General features: G+C 38.8%; 1 protein-coding gene and 1 long non-coding RNA gene across 3 annotated transcripts in view; one reads left to right on the top strand and one right to left on the bottom strand.

Annotated features, from left to right (window-relative positions):
* Window positions 1-26,767, bottom strand: part of rasa3 (RAS p21 protein activator 3) — a 115,223-nt gene that overhangs the window by 21,936 nt on the left and 66,520 nt on the right. For both annotated transcript variants that reach the window (XM_004911800.4, XM_002937865.5), the window contains exons 5-12: window positions 23,262-23,338; window positions 19,366-19,446; window positions 18,269-18,341; window positions 14,934-15,010; window positions 14,274-14,378; window positions 12,234-12,387; window positions 6,843-6,991; window positions 2,966-3,080 (exon numbers count right to left, since the gene is read on the bottom strand). In XM_004911800.4, coding sequence (XP_004911857.1) covers window positions 2,966-3,080; window positions 6,843-6,991; window positions 12,234-12,387; window positions 14,274-14,378; window positions 14,934-15,010; window positions 18,269-18,341; window positions 19,366-19,446; window positions 23,262-23,338 — 831 coding nt within the window. The remainder of the gene's footprint in view (window positions 1-2,965; window positions 3,081-6,842; window positions 6,992-12,233; window positions 12,388-14,273; window positions 14,379-14,933; window positions 15,011-18,268; window positions 18,342-19,365; window positions 19,447-23,261; window positions 23,339-26,767) is intronic.
* Window positions 6,921-25,982, top strand: LOC116408869. The gene is made up of 3 exons (XR_004221348.1): window positions 6,921-7,008; window positions 11,477-11,551; window positions 25,751-25,982. It is a non-coding gene; the product is annotated as an uncharacterized LOC116408869 (long non-coding RNA).

Here is a 26,767-nt window from a genome sequence, read left to right as displayed (position 1 = left end):
CACACTTCACAAATGAAAACAATTAGTCTGCACTCTGTATTTTGGCATTGTGCCCCAGATGGGACGGCTACTTTATGTTCGTGGGAATATATAACATTGAATGGCACTACAAATGTTAATAAGCAGTGCTGGTCAAATGAGCTATTTGGCTATATAGTTGGTACCAGGAGCCGCAGTCCAAAATCAGTCTGGTTGTGAAGATGTTAATGCAGCCACCCTTCTTTAACCTGCTCTCTGATATATGGCTATAATTAGTTACATGCACAGTTGGTCAGTTCGGCTTACAAATGCTTGAATGACTGCTTCGGGCTTTTCCATGAATAATGAATGTTCTCATGGAATTCCTTGCTTTCCATGCAGACCAGATGTAATGGTTTTGGCAATCTTGTAAAATTTTAATTTATCCCCCATGTTTTTTTCCTCGGGCTTGCTCACTCTTGCTCAAGAGAACACAGGGAGTACTTTTTACTGAGGTGCAAAAACAAAGCATGTGTGGAAAGAGATTTACATGTATGCACACAATCTGTTCCTCAACCACAATCCTTTGTCACAGACCCATGCCCCACTATATATTCTGTTATATTCACTTGTTTTGGATATGAATGTTTAACAGCAGTTTCTGAGTTTGTTTTCTTACAATCAGATTTGTTGGAGAGCTCCTCTCTCTGATTAAACCTAAAAGAAAAGGAGAGACTGTAATGTTGGGGACCTTCCAGTTGGTATGGAACCCAACAGGGCTGAACTGGGACTCAAAATAGGCCCTGGCATTTCAAGTACATAAACAGTCCCCACGGGCCCACTAAATAGTGACTGACTATGGCATCTTATAGCAGCTCCTCTGACATTTGCCAGAATCCACAGTTACTAGTCTAGGTCTGGCACCCATCGGGACCCCAGCCGCCAACTAGTATTTCCTTGCAGTTACTCTGGTTTGGTAAAAATTCCACCTACCAGGGAAGCATCTATTACTTGCTGCTCTTGACGCCACACATTGGCAGCATATGTGCATTTCCCCTTTTGCCAAACAGGCAAGAGTAGAGTTGCCCTCTTCTGTTGGATCAAGGCAATGCCATATTCCCTGTCAAAGCACTTTGCAACACACAACACAGAGGCAGACACAAAAGGTATGCAGGGCTGCATCTCATATTAAAACACTTTTGTAGCACTGTTCTTGAGTCATAAACTTAAACCTGTTTTTCAGCATTATCTGTAGGTATGATAGTTATTCTGGTTAAGAAAAACAATAAAACTTTGGCTGGGTTTATCATTTTTAAGGGAAATAAAGGGTACGCTATTAGGGTAAGCATCCACTTTGGCTTTCCCTACAGAACAAAAGTAAAGCAATCTGCTCATCTTCTTCAATATGTATCAGTTAAATATTTTATGTGCACAATAGGTAATTTTCCAGAAAAGGACAGATGTTTGGGCAAATCTGCGCCAGGAATATCCCAACACTGTGGTAAGTTCATTAAGCATGTGTCAAGCTGCACATCTCAGTGTATGTCATAAAACCCTGGGGGCTCATGGAATAAGCCTTGGCAGAGTATCCTATGAACAATGAACAGTTTGTACTGCCTGGTTAATAAGTAAACGCCAGTGTGTTATATGTACAGCACAAGCTTTGCACCAAATACATTCCACACTGAAAAACAGCCTTGTACTTATTGCTCACACACATGAAACGCTTACAGCGAAGACATAGTTGCAATAGTTGTTGCTGCAATTTTCGGAGAGAAAGACCTTCTTTCGTCTTTTTAATGTGGCTGACTAGACAACTAGCCAGAGTTAACAAGCAAACACTAATGTGAGCAGACATAAATGTATTGATGCCATTAAGACACATACACATATGCACGGCCACAACATGTTAACCAGGGATAGCATTCTTGTCAAATTTTGCACATGAATTGACAAATTGATTAGTGCTACCACTGTAGAAACAAATAGTAAATAAAATATATCCACCCAGTGAGAGTATCCAATAGGTAAAGTAAACGCATGTCTAAGACCCTCACCCAAGGGTTAAATATCCCCACTGTCTGCCATTCATAGCAGCCGGCTGTTGTGTGAAGGGTCAAGGCAGGTGTTTTTAAAATAGAAAGTTGTACTATAAGTCTATCGCCTAACTGTGCATTTACAACTCTTAAAGAAAGCAAAATGAGGAATTGCTTGCCAGATGCCCTGTGCATGCACTGATTGGTGTGAATTGTATAGAAAAGCACTTTATAAATACACAGTATATTTGTTTATATGTGTCTTTATTAGGATGACATTCTGCAGTCAATGATATTCTGTGTAGTTTTGAAACCCTGAACCCCTAAAAGAACACAGACAGTAGGTCCTATGGAGTTTATTAAGGCCCCTGGTAATGGGATGGATGCAGGTAACATGCAAACTCCTGTGTGATCCCAGAAATCAACACCTTTTCATAGAACACCATTATCCAATAAAAAGTCAACATATTTTAAAGGGCTGTACAATAAATGGCTGTATATATGGAAAACAAGAATTTCCATACACAGCAGCCAATAACCGATACAAGGGGTAAAGAGTGCCCTGCCCAAAAGCACTTACAATCTAAAAGAGTTAAATAGAAATGATGTTCCTTTTTTGTTACTGCATCAGAATTTGGGAAGCCCTTTTATAATAATGCCCATACCAAAACTGATATTTTTAATGACAATATTGTGTTGTATTAAGCAGCCAGTGGATTTAGACCCAAAAATTGCTGGCTTGGTACAATATTTTAGTCCATCCATGACCTCAGACACAGAGATATAAGTAGAAAAATTCTTGTTTAAATTAAATGTAGGGTAAAAGGACTAAAGGTAAGGGCTTAAACAGATAATACATAGAACGTATTATAACTCCCAATTCGGGAACAGCTTGAAAATGGTAAATGAGAAACAATTTACCCGTAAGAAACATGCAGTATCTCCTAAAAACGTTTATTTCATATACTTACCTCGTCTATAATCGGTTTTAGTGTAACTTGAAGATAATGCATCCCTGCCAATTTCATTGTCTCATCGATGCACTTTGAGGTTAATGAGTTTCCTCGGAATATTGTGTTCGGATCTCTGGGAACAAAAACAACTGTTGTTCATTTTTATTCTATTAATACTGGAAACAAACACAAACTGTGACCAGAAAATGAAATTAATGTGAGTTTCCAGGCATTGCACATCCGCACATAGTATTGGAAAGCACCCTAGAGTGTACCCCAGAGACACACATCTGCTCTTTAATGAGATATACAGGATAACTGTTCCTAGTAAGTGTTCTCACACAAGAGAACTGGTCCTTATCTGAGCTGCTAAGCTGACCTCTATTTTATGTCACGGTTTGCAATATTAGGGGAACAGAAAGAACATAGGAGAGGTAATCGCAATCCAGTGGATTATCAAAGCTCTGTAAACAGACTACTGACAAATCATAGAATAGTAAAAAATAAATGTGTGCTCAACACAGATTGCCTTTACAAATAAACAAATAGATAACGATGGGACACCTTGTTCTAATGGATATGGGGTGTTCAAGAGGTGCAATATTAAGTATAAATACTTAGCAATATATACTCTTCATCAATGAAGAGGCCTTGCATACTGAAATCTTATACTGTGAATTCCAGTAGATATTTATGTAGTGGATTGCTATGCCATGTGTTAAACAGGATATAAGAGATTAGGTTAGTCCATAACTATTCCAGAAATCTTGATACAATCCTTAGGCTAATGCAGTGTTGGACTGGCCCACCTGGATACCAGGAAAACTCCCAGTGGGCACAAGTGTAAGTGGGCCCTCCTGCTCCTGACAATTTGGCCTGTTTCATTGTCAGTCCCTAATTCTGAATGGGAATAGAGAGATGGAAGGATAGATGGTAGCATGTAAATAAAATAGACTAGGAGAATGAAGAGGTTGGGTGAGGAAAGGAGGAAAAATAGTTTGGAAACAGGCCTAGGGTCCAAGGTTTTCTTGTGGGCCCCTGGGGTCCCAGTCCAACACTGGGCTAATGTCACATTGGGTAGATTCTCCATTGCCACTTTTTCAGCAGATGGAGAGCCTCTACCTTCTGCCTTCTATGGCTTCTTAAAAAATAACTTGTGAAGTTAATGGGAGATATGGTTCCAGAGACATGATGCATGTTGCCTTGAAGTAACTGGTACTATTCTGTCTGCTGAATCTAACACCTTTCAGTATGGGGTATTTTCTGTCCACGCCTTAACGCCTTCAGCACAGAGATGTGCTTATAACAAAGGAATCAATTGTATCCAAAGGAATCAATAGTATTCATTTTCTAAAGTGTAGGGATACAGAGGAAAAAAGTTATGAATTCAGTTCTAGGACAGAGGTGGGCAAATGTGCAGACAGAGGCCTTGCAAATAACAGGGACAATAAGCCCTGCAACTCTTTGTGGTGATTTCAAATATCAATTTTTTTTTTTACTACTGAATAGATCAAGACTTCTGCTATTCCATTCTGCCCATGGCTTGGTTACACATGGACTATATATGGGACAGTCTAGACCAGTTGGTAGCACTATTTATTATGTACAGTGGATATAAAAAGTCTACACAAAATGTCAGGTTCCTGTGCTGTACAAAAATGAGACAAAGATAAATCATTTCAGAACTTTTTCCACCTTTAATGTGACCTATAAACTGTACCACTCAATTGAAAAACAGAGAGCTTCCAAAGCATCAGAGGGATCTCATTGTTAAAAGATATCAGTAAGGAAAAGGGTACAAAAGAATTTCCAAGGCATTAGATAAACCATGGAACACAGTGAAGACAGTCATCATCAAGTGGAGAAAATATGGCACAACAGCGACATTACCAAGAACTGGACGCCCCTCCAAAATTGATGAGAAGACGAGAAGAAAACTGGTCAGGGAGGCTACCAAGAGGCCTACAGCAACATTAAAGGAGCTGCAGGAATATCTGGCAAGTACTGGCTGTGTGGTACATGTGATAACAATCTCCCGTATTGTTCATATGTCTGGGCTATGGGGTAGAGTGGTAAGACAAAAGCCTTTTCTTACGAAGAAAAACATCCAAGCCAGGCTACATTTTCTGAAGTCTCCCAAAAGCTTGAGGGAAAAGGTGTTATGGTCTGATGAAACCAAGGTTGAACTTTTTGGCCATAATTCCAAAAAATATATGTTTGGCGCAAAAACAATACTGCACATCACCAAAAGAACACCATACCCACAGTGAAGCATGGTGGTGGCAGCATCATGCTTTGGGGCTGTTTTTCTTCAGCTGGAACTGGGGCCTTAGTTAAGATAAAGGGAATTATTAACATTTCCAAATACCAGTCAATATTGGCACAAAACCTTCAGACTTCTGCTAGAAAGCTGAACATGAGGAGGAACTTCATCTTTCAGCATGACAACGACCCAAAGCATACATCCAAATCAACAACAGAATGGCTTCACCAGAAGAAGATTAAAGTTTTGGAATGGCCCAGCCAGAGCCCAGACCTGAATCCGATTGAAAATCTGTGGGGTGATCTGAAAAGGGCTGTGCCCAGGAGATGCCCTCGCAATCTGACAGATTTGGAGTGTTTCTGCAAAGAAGAGTGGGCAAATCTTTCAAAGTCAAAATGTGCCATGCTGATAGACTCATACCCAAAAAGACTGAGTGCTGTAATAAAATCAAATGTTGCTTCAAAGTATTAGTTTAAGGGTGTGCACACTTATACAACCACATTATTTTAGGTTTTTTGGTTTTCTTCCCTCCACCTAAAAGATTTCAGTTTGTTTTACAATTGAGTGGTACAGTTTATAGGTCACATTAAAGGTGGAAAAAGTTCTCAAATGATTTATCTTTGTCTCATTTTTGTACAGCACAGGAACCTGACATTTTACCAGGGGTGTGTAGACTTTTTATATCCACTGTACCTTTTCTCAAAATGGCACCATTTTGTGCGATTTACCAAATTAAATGACATAGAAAATTACACCCCTGACTTCCATTTTCTGCTAAATATTTTTATGGCACATAGGTCAAGCAGGCTTGTGCTCCTCTATGACAGCATGCTCCTTGTGCAGCAAGCATACTTTAGGCCAGGAGTCCCCAAAACTTTTTTTTACCCATGAGCCACATAAAAAATGTTCCTGGGGGTGCCAAATAAGGGCTGTGATTGGCTATGTAATAGCCCCTGTGTGTACAGACTGTATAAAGGAGGCTCTGTTTGGTAGCACACCTGGGTTTTATGCAACCAAAGCCAGAAATTCAAAGATGAGCACTTACTTTAAGGCTACTGGGAGCAACATTAAAAGGGAGGTGGCAGATGGGAAGATTAGTCACCCGCTACCAGCGATTTACATTCTTGCCGGTGGGATGGCATTCCAGGAGATCAGTCGCCTGCGGTAGCGAAGATTTATCGTGGGTGAATAATCTTCCCGTCTGCCCATAAAGGGGTTAGTGAGCAACATGTTGGTGGCGAGTCACTGATTGAGGCTCACTGCTTTAGGCTAATGTCACATGCAGCATTTTTTTCTGGCAGTGAAGAAAACAACAATCCCACATAAGTAGGGTGGATTTCAACTAGAAAACGCACATGTGTTTTGTGCCAAATATCCGCCCTATGTGTGTAGTAAAGGATCCCATGAATATCTGTTACAACACACACAACTCCACTGGAGGAGAAAACGCATTGTGTGGAATTAGCTTTAGCGTTGACCCTCACTTTGTATCATGTTATAATACAGTCAAACCAGCATTGAATCAAAGGAGAATTGTTTATCAAGGAGGTGTAATGCATTTTTTTGTTCTACAGCACATGCCTTATGATTGATGAATAGGAAACATACACTCAAAGGATTTCAGCTACTCACTGTGTTCTGTTCACTTCAGCATTTGCAATTGCGCTGATGAAAGGCACAATCTTGCCATAATGCAAAAACAGGCGGACTAGAGGTATAGCAGCTTCCTGTTTCTCTCTGCACACTTCACCTAACACGTGGGCAGCAGATGCAGACACAGGCTGAAGAAGAGCAAGAGGTAAAAAAGAAACATTTACAATGCGTATTAATAAAAATACAGCAACTATTAACTCTAAGAATGAAGTTCAGGAAAATTATGAGTAAAAAAAAAAAGTGGGTAAAGAAAGTTCGGTTTGTGCTTATTATACGGGGACAAATTTTTAAAAATACAGGTCATTTCAGATAATGGATTCGATACACGTATTTCCCTTTCTAATGAAGAACACACCCATATGCCAAACTGTTAGCAACAGTTTATAAAGATATTGTGGTACAAAGTAACTCTTTATTATATATATATATATATATATATATATATATATATATATATATATATATATATATATATTTATTTTAATTATATATGCCAATGTTCCTGGGTGCAGTTTAGCAGATATCACATGGACCAAAAAGATACATTCCGCACTCACAGGACTTAAATAGAAGTGGTAATTTATTGTGACGTGGAACGTGGAACTGTGTCCACAGCCTTTGTCAAAGTTACAGTGAGTGGAAACAACCCCCCTGAAAAACCCAAAGTGGCCAGAAAACAGTGACATCATCAGGTAGACAAATTGCAAGCTAATTAAGTAAAAAAAAGACAAAAAAGAATGAGCATCAAAATAAAAAATAAACACAAATAAAAAGAGTAAGAGTGAGTATTGAGAGCACTAAAATAGCAGGAGAGAGATATGTTTGAAAGGAAATAAGGAAGCGGGAGATCCTACGTAGCTGAACTGCAACTCACCGATCTTTGCCTGTAAGTGTAGCTAAATTATAGCATCAGGAACAGGTATTAAATATAATATCAGCACAAATCGCCAGGTAAGCAGCATCGGCACAGAACCGCAATAGTATTAGGTATGAGTATGGCATCACTAGGCGGAGTTACTAGCAAAAGTAGCACAGCGTTACGATTAAATAAGTTTACAAGTAGGATTGAAAAGGAACCACTGACAGAATACAGTAAAGTGAAGTGAATGAAAGCAAAGTGAAGATGTTAGTGAGCAGAAAATTGCAACATAAGTGTCACAAACACATGTTTCGGTCTCTATCTCCAATATGAGACTGAGCTAAGGCAGGTGACAAGAAAGAGTTAAATCGTAAAAGTTACATTTGCAACAATATGTGGCAGTGATTGGGGAAACAACATAGCGACATATTGCCACTCATATTACAGAATAAATTATGTGCATAGGGTGTGCAGAATAACATATTTTAAATAAAATGAGGAATAGGAAACCAGTTTGTTTAGTCCATGGGGGCTAATCGTGTTCAGTCTATGCATCCATTTGAGTTCCATTTGGAGGAGTAGTCTCTCATGAGCTAGCGAGTTTGTGATTATAGGACAAAAAATGTGCCGCAACTGGGGTATCAGCTTTTCCCATTGAGAGTGCAGAGCGGATGGCTGACCTATGGTTCGCCATTCGGTCCCTGAAAGTGGTGATAGTTTTACCAATATACAGCAAACTACAGGGGTATTTAATGAAATAGATAATAAATTTTGAGGTACATGTAAGTCTAGGTTGGATTTGTATGGTACGGCCCGTGTGGGGATGATTGAAGACTGGTCTGGTTATTAGGGAGTTGCAGGTAGTACAATTAGGACATTTATAGCAGCCAAGTCTAGTCGATGGGAGCCAAGTGTTAAGAGTACTAAACTGGTAGCAATGGCTAGCATCAGTTTTTACAAACAAATCACGTAGACTGTTGCCCCTTCTGTACACAATGTGTGGAGGGGTCCTAAAAACTGGGGGAAGAGTGTGGTCCTTTTTTAAGAACAGACCAATGGTAAAGAATTGAATCAACCAATGGTTTCTTATCTGGGGTGTACGTGGTGAGGGAAAGTCAATCTTTCTTCCTGTGGTTGGCATTGTGATCTGTCCTTGATGTGTAAAGTATCATTTTGTGTGAGTAACAGAGCTTTATCTTTGCATGGTAGCAAATCTTGAAGCTTATAGCCGCATTGTAAAAAACAATGTGTCAGATCATCAAGTTGTTGGTTTAATAGGAGTGGGTCCGAGTTATTCCTAACCACGCGTACCATCTGGGAATACGGGATACTCCGTAATAGGTGTGGTGGGTGGCAAGATGAGTGGTGCAATAATGTGTTCCTGTCAGTTGTCTTCCTGTAAGTAGTGGTGGTCAATGTTGTGCCAGCAACCATTAAGGTTAAATCCAAGAAGGACAAAGGGGTCAATGTGTGCAGTGAACTGTATAGTAGAGGGAAGTTCGTTGAGTTCTTGAACCATCAACCAAAACTGTTCGCAGGTGCCAGTCCAAAGTAGTAGTAGGTCATCAACAAAGCAGAGCATTCTGAAAATGTGTGTGCCATAGGTCGGTAATACAGGTTTGTTCATAATATGCCATATACAAGTTTGCGAAGGAAGGGGTGACATTCAACCCCATGCTGGTACCGTTGGTTTGTAAAAAGTATGTTAGTTCATATTTAAAGTAGTTTAAAGTCAGGCAGTGTGTGAGGAGGGTGGTCAGGAACTCCGTTGGTGGTCTAGTCCTGTCTGGGTGATCTATAAGATGTCATTTTACATTCTCAATCCCTTCATCGATCGGAATTACCTTATATAATGAGGACACATCCATAGTGGCCAGTTTCAGACCAGTATGTTAAGGTTACAGTTCATGCAGCTTCAATAGAAGATCACCTGTGTCTCTAATATATGTAGGAGTCTTCCTAACTATAGGTTGTAGAAAATAGTCAACTTAAATGGACAGAGCTTGTAGAAGACAGTCACATGCGCTGACTATGGGTCGTCCAGGTGGTGCCGTTAAACTTTTATGTATTTTAGGTATTGTATAAAAGACAGAGCATTTCGGGTGTTCTTTAGTAAGAAAATTAAAGACATCAGTGGTGATGTAGTTGATTTGTAATCCAAACTGTAAGATCTTATCAATAGTTTTTTTAAAGGACCAAATAGGATTCCTGTCAAGTTTGTGGTACACATTACCATCAGATAATTGTCTTATGCTCTCCTGACGGTAGTCAGAATAACTGAGAACCACGATTGCACCTCCCTTATCGGCAGGTCTGATAATGATATTGGGGTTCTGGGACAGGCTATTTATGGCTTCTCTTTCTGATCTAGTGAGATTGGGGTGAGACAGAGTAGAATTAGGGAGTTTATGAGTCTCATCTATTAGAAGCCTAGTAAATGCCTGAATGGATTTCGGAGTATTCGGGGGTTCATATTGACTCGGGGATTTAAATGGTGACCTATGAGTATTGGGGGTACGGAAATGATCCTTAAGTTTCATGCTATGTTGGAATATGTGTATGTCAGTCTTTAAGTCTAGATTTCGTGTTTTGCAAGTGGGGACAAAGGACAAACCTTTCTGACTCTGTTAGGGTAGTACTTAGATTAAAGACTACCTATTCCGGGGTTTCTGGTTTCTTGTGTAACGGGTGCTTACGCCCACCCCAGGTACGCCTGTTTTGTGTGTACACATGTTGGACCCTAAAAAGGTTGTTTGGGAAGAGGTGGCGATCGTGAGAGACTACTCCTCCAAATGGAACTCAAATGGATGCATAGACTGAACACGATTAGCCCCCATGGACTAAACAAACTGGTTTCCTATTCCTCATTTTATTTAAAATGATATGTTATTCTGCACACCCTATGCACATAATTTATTCTGTAATATGAGTGGCAATATGTCGCTATGTCGTTTTCCTCACTCACTGCCACATATTGTTGAAAATGTGACTTTTACTATTTAACTCTTTCTTGACAGCTGCCTTAGCTCAGCCTCATATTGGAGTATCCACGCCACAATAAATTACCACTTCTATTTAAGTCCTGTGAGTGCGGAATCTATCTTTTTGGTCTATATATTATATAAATATATATATATATATATATATATATATATATATATATATATATATATATATATAATTTAATTCTAATTAGATGAATTTAATTCTGCTGAGTTTATATAAATTGTATGTTACCTTCTTCTGACACTACCATAGGAGTGGCTCATCTGTATTTAGAACTGCAGAGTCCTAGTGACCAGAATGCTAATCTATGGCTGCCTCTGGGCTACCAAAGCGGCCACCAACCCTGCGACAGCAGGAGGATGCCAGCAGAGCAGGGATACTGCAGGAGATGGTGCGGGTGACTCAAGATGTGTTAGGAATTGCATGAGTACCTAAATTTTGTCCCTTTCACAGGTCACCTACGATTCGGTTTGCAGGGGGCCCTTGCCACTTTAGTTACGCTCCTGCTCTGGGATAACAAGTTTAAAGAACTTTCAATAATCAATACCAATCTGAAAGCAGAAAAGTTCTGATGGCTGTGGGTGAAACGACTAGGCAGATTTTGTCACTATAAATTTCCATCAAAGCTACACATGTATGCCCTTGCTAATATCCAAAGGGTTCTGTTTCTGTCACACACAACTAGACTTCTGAGTATTAAATGCAAAAAACCCAAAAGGTAAACTGAATTTTTTTTACTTTTACACAGTCCAGACAAGTGGAAATTTCCAGGAATGCTTACAGCAGCTCTTTGGTGACACCCATTGGTTGCACAATGCAAGAGGTAGGCAACACCTTTTATTGTAGTTCTGACACAGGTGATACAATGTCATGTGCTGTTATAGCTTTGTGTAAGGTGTCTAGAATACAGAGCAAACTTTGCCTTGACATCATATGGCTCAAAAGATGAACGTGTCTCAGTAAAGGGTATGATAATGATGTATGTAAATGGAGCTAAGACTGTAGCCAGACAGGGCTGATTTTTGGACCTGTGAAAAAACGCAAGCCGAAAGCCCTGTGTGGCATCAGCCTAAAGCAAACTTGCCAAGACATCATTGCAGGTTAACATACACCCACAGCTTATTTTGAATCCTACATATAAGGCTCCTACATACACTGTTCTATTCACTGTATCTATTCACTGTTTGTTCGACATCTTTAACCTTGATGTTCACCTGGGGACATGTTATTCTGGTGATTAACATAAATTAGGGTGCTGCTTGAGATTAGTATCAGATTAATGACCCAGGGCAAATTTATTTACGAGAAAAGCATGCCTGGAAAAGAACTATCAGATGATGTTTGTTTGGTGGATTTCCTTCTCATACCACATTACAGAGGAAGGGACTGGGTGTGCCTTCACAAATCACACAGAGAAGACTGAACCTTTTTGTGGTTATCAGATGAAACAACCCTCCCAAGGTCAGCTTCTACACCTGTACAAAGCAGTAACACCCAACTTTTACCTCAACATCTCCCGATTTTAAAACAAGGTCCCGAAGGGGGCTGTAGTATTCACTAGGGAAAACATGATCCTCTGTATAAACCACATTTAGCCTTAAAGATCCCAGGTCATCTGGCTTTACAGACTTCCCATTGTCCCTGGGCTGAAGAAAGTACCTGATGCAAAAAAAATAAATAAATAACAGGTAGAGGTTTGAGCACAGCACAGCTTTTTTTTATGACAGCCATTAAGTTAACATGCACCTCTTCAACTTATTGTGCCCAGCTCCTGTGCTATATTACAGAGGTCCTCCACTCACAGAATTCACTTTTTTGGGCCTAACCCCTAATCCTTCGAATACCAAACTGATTTTGAACCGTAAGTTGCATATGGCAATAAGGCTCCCAATGGGCTAAAGAAAACCATGCACTGCGGGTACGGTTAAACATTTTCAGCTTCCATGTTTATATGATGAAATGTCACACGTTTTTAAGGATTTGTATTCACTTCGGCCAGACATGTGGATTCAGCTAAATCCTGATGAAAAAGGCAGAATCTTAGCCAAATCCCGAACAGAATCCTGGATTTGATGGGTCCCTAATAATTACCATGTTTTTAACTAGAGTTGTTTTCTATCACAAAGATGATCTATGAGAACAAGAGAAAGAGAGCACAAAGCTCTCCATACTTTGGTGGAATCCTGGGGACAGTCCAGTAAAGTTAATATCCCAAGCATGAACACAGTCACTGAACTTAATAATAATTGGCCTGAATAAAGGTGGCCTGATCAGGTACGCTATTCCCAAGGGCTAAACAGACTGAGTGTGCATGATAGGCCATACATGCTATGGCCACAATTCTATCACTCCAATCATATGGGCAAATCTGACCAGAACCGTACTGAAGAGGAACTGCAGCTATTCTTTAAATTCGAATCTACCAATGCAACATGCACTGGCAGGTGACAGTTACAAACATGCCTGATGGATATTGGTCTCATCAGCAGGCCAGATAAAATTGTACAAAACATTCTATCTGTGGAGAGGCCTGTAAAGCTGGCCATACATGCAGACAGAAACACATATTATTTTTATATTGATTCTATCACGAGTCTTGTGAGACTGTTAAGTTTCACTCAACTCACTTCCAGCATTTGTTAAGGGAGAAGGAAAGGCTAAATCACTGAGGGGTTGCCAATTGTTAGGCACCCCCAGAGATTGTAAAAGCTTACCTAAAAACCACCTGATGGTGCTCCTGCAAAGGGCAGTGGCAGACTAGTCGCCCTGTGGCAAATTATCGTTCAATTCCACTGGCAAAAATGTAAATCACTGGTGGGATGGCATACGCGTTGCTACGATTTCCCAAAGTAGTGGGGCGACTAATCTCCCTGTCTGCCACTGCCCTAAGACAAAACTGCACCAGATAGGGATTAATGCAGGTGAGCGATCCTCTTCCTTCCTTCTCCTTTTGATGTGATCCTGAGCCTTGTGCATACGTAGTTAAGTGAAAAGCTGGCTTTTTTTGTTAAAGTTCAGTTTTTCACTCCACTGCACATGGATGAAGACTGAAGAAGGAAGAGGATCATTTTGTCGCATACACCCCGGCCAGTGCATGTTTCTCCTAATAGGAGCACTGGACAGGGGTTTCAGGTAAGCAATTATACATTTTGGCACCTCCCAGTGATTGTAACTTTCCTTCTCCTTTAAGGCCTTCTTTATCTTATTAGAATGTTACACATATATATAACATGTTCTAAAAGTAACTTTGTTGTAGTTCCAGGAATATAGAGAACGGTAAATAATCATTAGCCCCTTACACCTCAACCTACTTGGTTGCTACAGAAAACCACTAAGTTAATATAAATGCAGAGTCAAGCACTCCCTCCTCAAATACTATTTATTCTGAGCTTGGTTTAGATGTTTGCCTATAAATACTGCAGTTCAGGACTAGGGTTTTATCCTCAGCCCAGTTTGTATGGCTTGGCTTTGTCACAATACTGAAGGCCAAAAATGTTGTACTCTGCATTTAGTGCATCCAGCTCCAGAATATATAATACACCTACCATGCTCCATGACAACTAGACTGCCGTAAAACCTTCAGTGGTATCTTCAGTTCGCCAAGAAACTCATCGCCAAACTTTAGATTACTGGCATTCCATAAGTCAACTCTGCAAAAAATGTCTGCCTTTAAATATAGTACATTATGCACCTTATATTTATATTTTCCGGTTACAGGAAAGAATATTGTTCTACATATGGTCCTACAATATCATATATCTGAAAAAGAAAAATGCTGGTTCGAAGGCCTAATATAAAATGGGTCCATATAATGTATAAGAATATTCATCCAGTAAGCTTCTGGAAGAGCAGACCCAGCACCCACCACAAACCCCATTTAAAGCGGGGGGGGAAAAAAAACAAAACAAAAACTAGATAGGAAAAAAGGAAATGTGCCAGAGTGTCCCTTAAATTAGACAACGCAGTATGAAAGCAAAACTCCTGGGTACATATTAATTGGGTCTGTAGAAAGCAACACTTTATGCCCAACTTTACCATCTTACTAACAGATGTTCAAAAAGAAACAATTAAAAGGATAATCAAGTGAAAGTATCTATACAACTTTATCCAATAGGTGACTGCAACATTCTCTTTTCTTCTCACAGCATTTGGCATGGCAGGCACTCAAATGTTCAAAATACAATGGCACATCTAAATACCCATACCTGATCTCCAGCTTGTCCACATCATCTTCTTCAATTTCAAAATGAGACTTCTTGTTGTAGCTGCAAGGTTTTGTTACCTGCGCAGGAAAAAAAAACAAGATAAATCAGAACTTGCCTTGATTTTAATAACCCGTTGCTATCTTTTATAGGGCACCAATCATATTCTACATAGCTGTAATGAGATGGTGTTTGTGTCAGAACAACAACAGTGAATGCAAAGTGGCTACAACCTAAATTCAGGAATATATGCCAAATAGCGTCAGTGTGCTTTTATCTCGGTTTAATATAGGTACCTAAAGCTTAAATGTGCCCAGTACCTGCACATTGATATATCATATAATTCTCTAAATATAAATAGCGCCTATTCCCCTGTACAAAATGCAATTCAACAACAGTTTATAGTTACTTTAAGTTACAGCCCAACACAAGTAAACAAAAGGAATTCTGCTCACGCTCTGGGTTTTATTAGCTGATCAGATACAAAAGGTGTTTTTCATCTGACTATGGCAGTCATTTGGTTCTTGGCAAAACACATTTTGGTATTACTGTAGGCCTACACGTAGCTAAAGGTTCCAAAACCTTGTGATTATTTTGCTAGCATTAGTGCTCCTGAACCACTTCCTAGTTAGTCAGCCTCCACAGAACTTCTATTAACATTGGTATTATGGTTTTATGTATTTGAAACATTGCGGCTAGCCAGCCAGTACTGGATATCACTGTGTACAGGGAAACTGAAATCAAATACATTATACCAGCCATTTGGTTGCTAGACCTGGAACAAACTTTGAATCAATTATTACCAAAATATACCTTAGGACTTACAACTGTAGCCTCAATTGTGGTTGTGCAAAAGTCAACACAATTGTTGTTTGTATTAACACCAAACAAAGATACCATAGACTGGTACAGTGAAAACTGGGGATATATTTAGAACCAAAAATAAATGGATCACTGAGGACTCATTATGAAAAACATACTGAAGTTAGTTGCACAGTCTGTCTCTCATTTCTTTCTTTCAATCTATAGATAAATATTAGTTAGCTATTCACCTAAAGAATTTAATGGGTACATAGCAAAGCTGTACACTTTGTATTTACTATCACATAGGGCTGTGTTACAGCAAGTTACTAAATATCGGAAGAAACTGCTTTACGAAGACATGAATTTCTTTTTCCATAACCTTTACTTATACAGGAAATATGAGTGAAAAACACCACACCCGATACAGAACCACAACAAGGGCTTTTAGTAAAAACCAACATTTAACATAACCAAGAGCAAAGTTTTGAGCCTCGGTTTTGGGTGGGGCTGTTGCTGACAAAATAATCTACTGTTGCAGCTCTATAAGAAAGAGAGCGAGAAAGAGAGAAATGCATGTGTATTTAGGATTTTTTAGGCCCTACGTTTCATTACAGCCTGGGCACTAATTGCAAGGTTTCTATTCTCACTTGAGTAAGCCTCCTCCCACACTCTGCAAATGGGTCCATAACGTGGACTATAGGGTATGTCAAATTTGATAGGGACCTTAAAAATGTAAGGCTAATGGTTCATTTTCTCTGCTGGTGTATATACATTATGCCTGACAACCTGCCTTTTCCAAGGCAAGCTGTGTGATTTTTTTGGACGTACTCTTAATATTCATTGGGGATAATTTAATAAAGGGGTTTTTTTAGGTTTTAATTTAGATCTAAAATTGCACCACAGAAGTCTCTTTTTTTTCTAGCTTGTTACAGGCTGATGGAAATGAATTGCTGATGGTGACTGCACTCGTGTAAAATAAAAAGCACCCACGTAAGTGTAATCAAGCTTAAAACATCAACACCACAATAAAAATAATTTGTTTAAACAGCAGGGGGGGGGTAAACGTCATTTAAGTTAAGACGCCTTGTACTTCTGCACCCACACCCTCTGCAAAGTGAGAAGCCCTGTCCTGCGACCAGCATAATTATTACTAAGGTCTTTGGCCCGTCTCAGTCACTACAAAAAGAAACATGTCATCCTGGTTAATGGTAATCCTTTACTTTACGTTCTATAGTTTTATTACATAAGGTAAATAAAAGCTTCTTTACCTTATGTTACCAGCACACAAGCTACTGCTATTTTTTCCTGTAAATGCAAATTACAGGCTCAAAATGAACACTGCATCAAATTAAGAAGAAACTGTGACATCTACACCTGCACTGGGTAATGAGTTACATCAGCAAGTGTGATGTTTGGCAGGGTATTGGATTAGATTCCCTTTAATGCTCTAAAAGGATACAACATAAATTTCCCACCAGAATCTTGTTTTGAAACAAAAAAAAAAACTAAACTCAACTTGCTTCTCTAAGCCAATGAATGCAAGAATGCAAGACTCACCCTTACATAGCAACCATAGGGTTGATTCACTAACGGTCGATAAGCGTTATCGCATGCTTTTTTGCACTAAAATTGACGCAAAAAAACCCGCACGATTCGTTAAAGTACTATCGCATGCGTTAAGTTGCATATCGCGTGCATTAACTAGCATGCAACGGAATGCGTTAATTCCGAAAGAAATAATACTAACGCATGATTCCCAAACACTTAGATGCTAAATATCGCATTAGTCTGTGCGAAAATTAACACCAACTTGGGGCAGGTGGTAATTATAGAAAAGTACAGTGCATGAGCTTTTGGCAACACAATAATGACTTTGCAGTGTGATTTATGCAAGTCTGTGTTGGCCCTAGAGTGATGCAGCCTCCAGTTTGCAGGGAAATGGTCATTTTCAGAACAGTAGTTTTCCAAAAGTAATGGTGTGTATGGCTAATATGGCGTGCGTTTTTTCGCACATGGTGACAATTTGTGTGCGCTGCGTTAATTAGCACGCGTTGCGTCAAATACCACGCAAAAATAGTCAACTTAAATAAAGCAAACAGCATCGCGTCTAAATTAATGCAAGTATCCTTTTAGTGAATTGTGCGTTAAGTCCCGAAAAATAAGATGCGATAAAATTTTTACCGCATGCTATAAATAGCGCTAGTTTTATCGCACTTTAGTGAATCAACCCTCATGTATCTGAATAAAAAAAATGAAGTTATAGTTAAGACAGTAGCTGTACTTTGATTTTGCCTAGAGCATGCTACCAATAAAAATGCAACATGGCATAGATTAAAAGCATTCAATCCACACTACTGGCATACTGGTACTTTTGTGTTGTGCTATAGATGCCCCTCAATAGTTGGATATCACCTACTGCTGAGTTCTTCAGGCTTCACTTCTACAGAACACAGTTGGGTGAACCTGTATGAAACCTGCTGATTGTGTGATGAAAAGAGAATTCTTATTAGCATTCCACCCACCAGAATACTAACCTCAAAATAAAACACCTCATCAAACTGTGGGTTGTTAGTCTTCTTCCTGACCTTTGTCTTTTTTGCTTCAGACCTGGAAGAGAAATGTCAAGAACTGAAGTTATAGTGAGACACCAATGAAACTTGGAACAGTAGTTTTTTCTCCATAGATGAAGGTTCCACACATAGTGCTTACATTTTCATAGACATGGCTACTATTCATGCACTAAATATGCCACAAATATGGCTGGATTTAGGCTGGAATTCAACCAAGGTTTTTGCAGCAGTTTCTGTATTCAGTATTTGAGCAAAACTTTGAATATGAACCCAAAATCATGTATTTGGTTCATCTATATCTATATCATGTATAGCCTAACAATGCTATGAACAAATGACAGGCATCATAGGCTCAATGGTTACATAATGAAAATATACAACAATAAAAAGAACGGGCTCACAAATTATTTTGTGTTTCTTAAAAAAGCAAATGTGTTGGCTTTTGGTAAAACAAAACAAACTAAAGATCCATAAAAAGTACTAAATATACAGATATATGAAAAAAGTATGAACTGTGCTGTCAGTGAGTGACCAGGATGACAGAATTTCCTATTTATCTGGATGATTACCCACTGCAGGCAGAAAAAGATTATTTATTTAACTTTCCTAGTAAGCCATAGGGCTTATCACGCAAGCAGGCACAATATTGACAACGGGCGTGAACCAACTAGCTTTATCACATAAGGGCTGATTTTAATCACTTCCTTTAACAGCATGGAACAAATGTGAGCATGTAGGGCAGAGGCACTGTTAATAGATATGCTTTCCCTATTTTCTATTGTTTGAAGATAGAATTCTTCCCCAAAACCTGGAAGAATAATTTTGGAGTCATGTTGTTATAACTTAGAAATGCATTGCCTCTGGCCTAGGAACGTTGTATACTATGACTGCTTTTATTTACAGATGTAAAATTTACTGCCATTGCTTCTTATAGGCTATAGACAGCGTGAACTGCTTGAAACTGAAATCATAATGACTGCAGTCTTAAAGTTGCAACCTATTGTTGCTTACCAAACAAAAATCTGTAAAAAGAAAAACAAAACAAAACAAATCCTACTTACCGAGATGGTCCCAATAACGTTACTGTAGCATATGGATCACACTGACCATTCACAATTGGCAAGCCCTGACACTCCAATACACTGGCAAAACATGTAAAAATATCCAAGTATTAAAACATATCTGATGAATATTACCAACAAAAAGCCTATTTCATTTACAGTGGTGCTGTGCTTTTTTTTTTATTTAATGAAACCTAAACAAAATAGCACTAGGGAAGTAGCCTGAGAAAGTTTCTGTCATGCATCAGAAACCAGAATTCTGAAGTATAGCCAGGACTGAACAAAAGCCTCCACAGTCTCATGCACAAAGATCTCTCTCTTATCTGCCTATGTACTTTAACTAGTTTTATCTATATTTAGCTTAAAAACACAAAGCAACCAAGCTTTGGTTGCCCACACATGAAGATACCACTGGCCGATTAGGGGCAAATATGTAATTGTTTTAGAAACGCTCAGAGACTTGAGTAACAAATAAATCAAAGTCTGTTTTGGCAGATTTCAGTTAGACACAATGGAAAATATATTGAGTGGTCACTGGCCAAAGAGTTTGCCCAATCATTCAGGGCTGGGCTGTAAATCAGAACTATGGCATACAACAGACTTTCTTACTGCTGCCAAGGATAAAATCAGGATATAAACATGCCATGTGCCATTCCCAGTTTGCTGCCCATTTAATAAAGGGAAGCAATCCATATCTATTACTGGTGTTCAGCCACTGAAACTTTTCATATATTTTTCACATATTACTTGCCATAATAGCCAAAGCAAATATGACCAGGACAATAAACAAGAGATAATAACACATTTAAATGAAAGAGTAGATGACAAATGATCACTATCTGAGGCAGAGAAAACAAAAAGCACCAAAGTTTTAATTTCTGAACACCCACAAAAATGGAACATTATTTAGATTTTTTGTACAAAAAGAAACTGGATTCTTACCAAAATGGGTAATATCAGAAGGTTAGCAGTGAATGGGAGATATAATTCAGCCCAGCAATGGAATTTTATATTCATTTTTACAAGTTAAGAAATTAAACCCAATGAGTAAAATTGAGAAAAAAAGAAAAGAGAATTAAATGTGCCCTAGACGTTTTAGGTTAGTTTTGTTCCCAAAAATGACATCAAGAGCTGCAGCCGTATGCAGATAAAACACATTCTGTCTGGAAGTGTCATTTGTTTCTCAGACTTTATGCATGTTAATGTGTATTAAGTAAGCAATGAGTGATGCCAAATCCTCTGCTCACTCTACGTCAACTACATTATAATGTGTCTAAGCTGGGAGATAGGAAGCAGTCATTACAGGCCTCGGGGGAAATCAAGAGTCAACAGAGCTGTGTGGATGATTTGGAGGTTAACGTGTTCAAAGCCAAACAGACTTTGATTCTGCTGAGGAGGAAGCAGCAGGTACTTTAGATCAGCATTGCAATTGGGACATGACTCACCAGGCTACGCAAGAGCTTGCTCATACACAATAAGTGCAAAGGGAGGAACGAGAAAGGGGTTTTGAATTAAAATGCGAAGAAAATGGGAAACTAGTATAAAAGAATGATGCAAAAAGGTTTGTTTAATTACGTTATTTGTGACTGAAGAACTTGCGCCACAACTCACGACAAAATATCTCAGTAAATGCTCACTAGGAATTTATTTAAGAGGACTGAATTATCACCATTTTTCCCTTAATGTAAAAGAAATGGACAACAGATTGAAACAAGAGCAACCTCAACTGGTTTATATGGTAAAGAGCTACATAGTAAAATTTGCTGTTCTGATTCAAGCAAAGCTGACAATTGGCATTTAAGGGCCAGAAAGTTTTGCCTTGCTGCAGTGAGTGTTTTAGATAAAGCCTGCCCTCTGTTTGGATCACTGCCCAGCCATCCATGTACTGCACAAGAGAATAAATCACTAATAAGCCACCTTCCCACATTAAGCAAATGGAAGGGACAGGCAGTAAGCGCTGAGCAAGGTCACCGCTACATTCAGAAGTAGGGGAAAAAGTGCAGGGGCAATCTTCAGGCAATGATGTTAGAATAAGTAAGAGAAACACTTTAGTGCTAGTTTAGGGTCTGGGGTAATGTCACAGATTTCTTAGATTTGCCCACATATAGTAGCCCATAGCAACCAATCAGATGTGAATTTTCAAACAGCTGACCAGTAAATGCTACCTACTTGTTGGTTGCTATGGGTTATAAGACAAGTAGCAAACGACCATGCGTAAAGCTTGGTCCAGTTCTAAAAACAGCCAACTATCAGGCAGCATTTAATGGTCGTCTGTTTACAAGCAAATATGATTTGCTGCTATGGGTTAATAAACCTAGTGCAAACTTTAGTACAATTATGCTGTGTAAAACCACTGTTTAAATACACCAAGCACCCCTACATTAATGTCATGATACCAAGTGAAAAATCATGCATAGTTATAAAACTGTGAAATCATGTGTGTGTAGTATAAAAAAATCTGTTATGGCATTATTGTTACGTACAAAAAAATTACACACCTTTATAAATAGCAAAATAGCAATTTATATTGGATCGCACCTAAGGCGCGCTAATTTTCACAATAAATAAATACACCTTTATTTTACACTGCTAATATCATACCAGCTGCCAGAAGGTTAAATGACTGATGCAGGCACTGCAGCTCTGCACAGTTTTCTCTCTGTCATTTAGATTTAAAGACAACTTTAAAAAGTAAGACTAATGTCCATGTCTCCCCAGTATCTTGTGACACAGCATTGGTAGGGTAGGTGAAACCAAAACCTGCATGGAACTGCTTACAAAGCATATATAATTTTTATGTCAAATAAACACATTTTGCCATGTACACCACATCAAAACACTTTCTTTTTACTGTTGCCAAATTCAATTTCTAAAAATAATTGCAGCCACTGTTTACTAAATGATGTGATACTAATGTAGCACTTTACTAACATGGGGCTCTCAGCAGACAACACACTCATCTGTGCAAAGGCAAGGGCACAAGGAGAAAACAGTGTATTGGAATCTATGCCCAGGGTGCCAGGGGAGGCTAAGAAAACACAAAGCTGTAACACTAACCATTTTACTGAACTGTATTTGTGGTTTTACTACAAATCCAGGTGGCAAAATGTGGCACATAGCGTTAAATGCATGTTGTCTTGTCCACACAAATCTCCACATATTTGTCTCTGATTGGCCACACACAATAGGCATTTTCACAGGGGTAGAGAAACAGTAATTATAATGATTGTAAAGTGATTTTACTGATATACAGTATATAGGGACACAGAAACACTGAGAAAAGATATATAAAATCCATTTGTATTAGACAAGAATAGTAAATGTTAAAAGAATTCAGGCAGACCTCTGTTTTAGCAGCACTGCGCTATTAATTTGGCTCTTGCCTACTAGGAACTGAATAATAAGTAGTAATGATGTAATGATGTCAGTGTGCCTTACGCACAGACTTAATACTAGGAGATCCTATATTTGGAACCACACGTACTTATTTGTTACTTTAATATTTATATCTACAGATGTGATTGCGTGTGCCCATAGGCTTAGCCAATTTACAAAGCTTGTGGATCATGGATGGGATTAAGATCTTATTAAGACTGATTGACTACTTATCATGCAGTCACTGTGCCTGCAGCAGCCCTCCAGTAATGCTGTGTATATTGGCCATGTAGGCATAAAGCACCAAAGCTGCTACTGTTTAGGAAAACACAGACTAACATCTTCTTTGCTAGTGAGCACAAATTAGTCAAGTGTACCACCAGCTCTGTCTTTTCATGATGTTAAGGTACAATGTTGTAACAGTGAATAATGATAAATTGCAGTGTGCAGTTCTGTCGGTGTACTTTGTGATGTATGGAGTACCCTAATAAATTTTAAATTAAATCCAACACAGATCTTACCGTGCTAAAAGCTTATGGCAGATGACTCCAGAGTCAGTAATCACTTCACTTAGCCTCAGCTCCAGGTGTACTTTCCCCTGAAATATACACAGAATAAGAGCAGCAGGTTAGCTTCCCAATAGCAATGCATATAGCATGCTTCTTATCAAAAGTATTCAAGTATGTTCTTTATTTCTTATCAGAAAAGAAAAAATCTTTGAATCTGCTTTGTCTGGGCAAGATTTGATTCATTAAACCTAACACTGCCACACAGCTTAAAAATGATTGTCTAACTACTTTCTTTAAAAGGAGAAGGAAAGCTAAAAACTAAGTAAGCTTTATCAGAAAGGTCTATGTAAATACAGCCATAAGTACTCACAGAAACGCTGCTTTCTAACAAAAGAAATACAGGATTTCTTGTCTACTTTTTTGTAAACATGTTCTTCCCTCTGACTTCCTCTCTCAGAAACATCCTTCATTTCAGGGGCCAGAGTCTGCGCAGCTCTCGCCCCTCTCCTGCTCCCTCCTCCCATAAGAATTCATAAAACTCACACCCCCCTCCTATAGGAATGTGTGATATGTGCTACCAACGGCTAGAGCTGCAGCAGGAAGCTATGAAGACCAAGCTAAAATCACAGCTGCTATCTTAAATGAACAGTCAGGTATGGTAAAGCTTTCTGCAGAATAAATATAGTGTTCTGAGTGGCACTAATGTGGTGAGTATTTTGGCAGTAAAATGCCAAAATGACTTTCCTTCTCCTTTAACTGGAATTTACTTTATTTAAATTTTATAAGAGCACATACATGGGTAGAAAAAATTGGTGTTGGTCTTGATGTTCCTCAAAAAGGGTATTCAGTAATTTCCAGTACAGAAATACAACTTACACTTAGGGGAACATTTACTAACATACTTACTAACATACAGGTCATGTGTAAAAATAACATGAGTGTTTTATTTAATTTGTCATTTTAGAAATTTTCATGGGGGGGGTGGTTTGAGAAAAAAAATTGTGGTTTTCGTGTTCTTTTTGTTTTCGTTACACATTTTAATTCATCTGTGCTTTTTCAATTTGGACCTTTTAATAAATGAGTAGACATTTATGGTTTTCACAGAAATGAGTTTATTTTTGATCTCAAAAAACTCTAAATCTGCCCCTTATGCTTAGTGTTTACACATGACCAAATGTAAAACAGGTATGCTGAAAACTGAATCATTTATTGACAAAGTCACTGAAAAGATTTTTCTACCCTGTGTACTGACAGGATACTTCCCTCTATATCCGCTCATTAGCTAAGCCAATTCACAAAATGCAGCATATCAGCTTCACTATCATACAAGCCTGGGGAAGCCTACACCAAAATCAGTAGGAACCACCATAGACCAATTTACACCCACGGGACACTGCAGACTGCCCCAAGGACACACACAGATGCCTCTCACAGACCATGCCAACTCAGGTTTGCTTCACTGCACTTCCAGCCTTGTGACAAAGAATATACTGTCTGTAGAAGAAGAGTGTTAAAAAACTGGCTGAGTAATAAGTCATTGCTAAACTGACCAATAACAATAATGTATTGCCCATGCACAAATTACTGTGAATATGTAGCAATGCATTTAGCCTTTCCTAGTAGTTGTTTTTATATTGCACCAACAGCAGCACTTTAAACAGAACATTTATATCAGTTCCTTTCACAGTTGATCTTACAATCTAAGGTCCCAATCGTATACACACTATGGTCACTTTTATCAAGAACCAATTAGCCAGCCTGTATGTTTTTGGAGTGTGGAGTTAACCAGGGTACCCAGAGGAAACCCAAGCAAGCACAGCACTATTTCAATACAGTAGGCATAAACCAGCATGATCAATGTCAGTACAAAAAAAAGGCTGTAGCAAAACAAGCAACTTAAGGTGGTCATACACCATACAATACCAATGGTCGCAGGAAAGCTCATTCTTTCCCTGACGTTCAGAGCTGTATTGTCAAATATGGATGTAGAAACAATAGGGATTCTACCTTTACCTGACGATTCAGCCCTAAACGCAAAATCTTTTGTCCCGCCCTATTGACGACACGACTGATATCTGAAGCATTTGCGTTATCGGCCTTCTCGTTGATCCGCCATACACGCACCAAATATCGTATGAAACTAGGTTTTGTACGATAATATCGGTTTGTGTATGGTCAGCTTTGGAATAAAGGAAATCAGTGATATACTGAGCAGTTTCAGCTGGTTTATGAAAACATGCATTGTTAGATTATCACAGGCACAGGAGGTGGGTGGCAACATATCAGACACCCCCCCAGTAATTATAATCACTTTCCTGATACCTCAGACCAGTGCTCCTGTTCACCAGCTTGAAGTACTACTGCAGAAGCACCTTACTGACACCTTTTTCTAAGTTTTGGTGTGCATGTGCTGTAGAGTGAAAAGCCTATTTTAAAAGCAAAAAGTCGTCTTTTGACTCTACTGCACATTTACATTTAATTCTCCCTGTGCATTAACCCAGGGCCAAAGAGAAGATCGAAGAAGAGAAAGAAGATCACAATATGGTTCTCCTACAGAAGGCAATGCCCAGGGTATCAGGTAAGCAATTATATTTCCTAAAATTTGGCACCCTGCAGTAATTATAAATTCCCTTCTCCTTAAAGAGAACCTATGTATTAGATGTAGAAACCAATCCTGGCACATGCAAGAGAGAGGGAGGGGATCATGGAGAGAGAAGGGGGGGGGGTCGGGAAGAGAAAAAGATGGGGGCGAAGTGAGAACAGGAGAGAGCAGGTAAACAAGGTTTAGAATCTTGTAAAAGCTGCAGCTGTGAGTACTACAAGTTCTTTAACTATTAAAGCAAAAAGTAAAAAAATCATAAATAAATGCTTGTGCATCCCTAAGCCTAACACTTCTAGAGTCATTTGTCATCTTTAATCACATGCTTTCTATTTTAAAGGAAAATGTGATTATGAGGACAGCCACAACAAATTTATAGTTCCACTTCATCACAAAATCATGAATTGCGGCCTCAGTTTTACGCAAGAAACCCTGTCACGCATTGTATAATTCACTGTGCTTTCCATAGCTGGCACTTAGCCTGAATTAGCTATACTCTTACATCTAAAAAGCTGAAACTGTAATTGAAATAGAGGGTCTGCATGACTGAGTGATTTAACTTATTTCAATATACACTAGTCCATCAGCTGAGCCCAGGGAACCAGCAAGGCAGAAAGGCCCATTAATCTTCATGATGAGCAAAACAATGAATCAGAGGCATGAGAGGCATGGTCAGGAATGACAAACAACAGTTTAGGATAAAACAGCCACTGTTTCTAGTTTTTCTATAACAGTAATGCTAACATTTTTACTGAAACCTGGATTAATAGAACACTTTTAAAAATATTCTTTTCAACTAGTACACCTGAATTTTTTTTTATTTTTTTTTTTGCAATTGCTTTCTTAAATTATTCAAAAATAACTCTCATGTTTCCCAGCAGCAACTCAGAGAGCTGGATCACCAATTTCCTAAACTATT

This window comes from Xenopus tropicalis, chromosome 2, assembly GCF_000004195.4.
Source record: "Xenopus tropicalis strain Nigerian chromosome 2, UCB_Xtro_10.0, whole genome shotgun sequence".
Taxonomy (NCBI): Eukaryota; Metazoa; Chordata; class Amphibia; order Anura; family Pipidae; genus Xenopus; species Xenopus tropicalis.
Note: the sequence above shows the minus strand (reverse complement) of the source record. Positions and strands in the feature narration are given on the sequence as shown.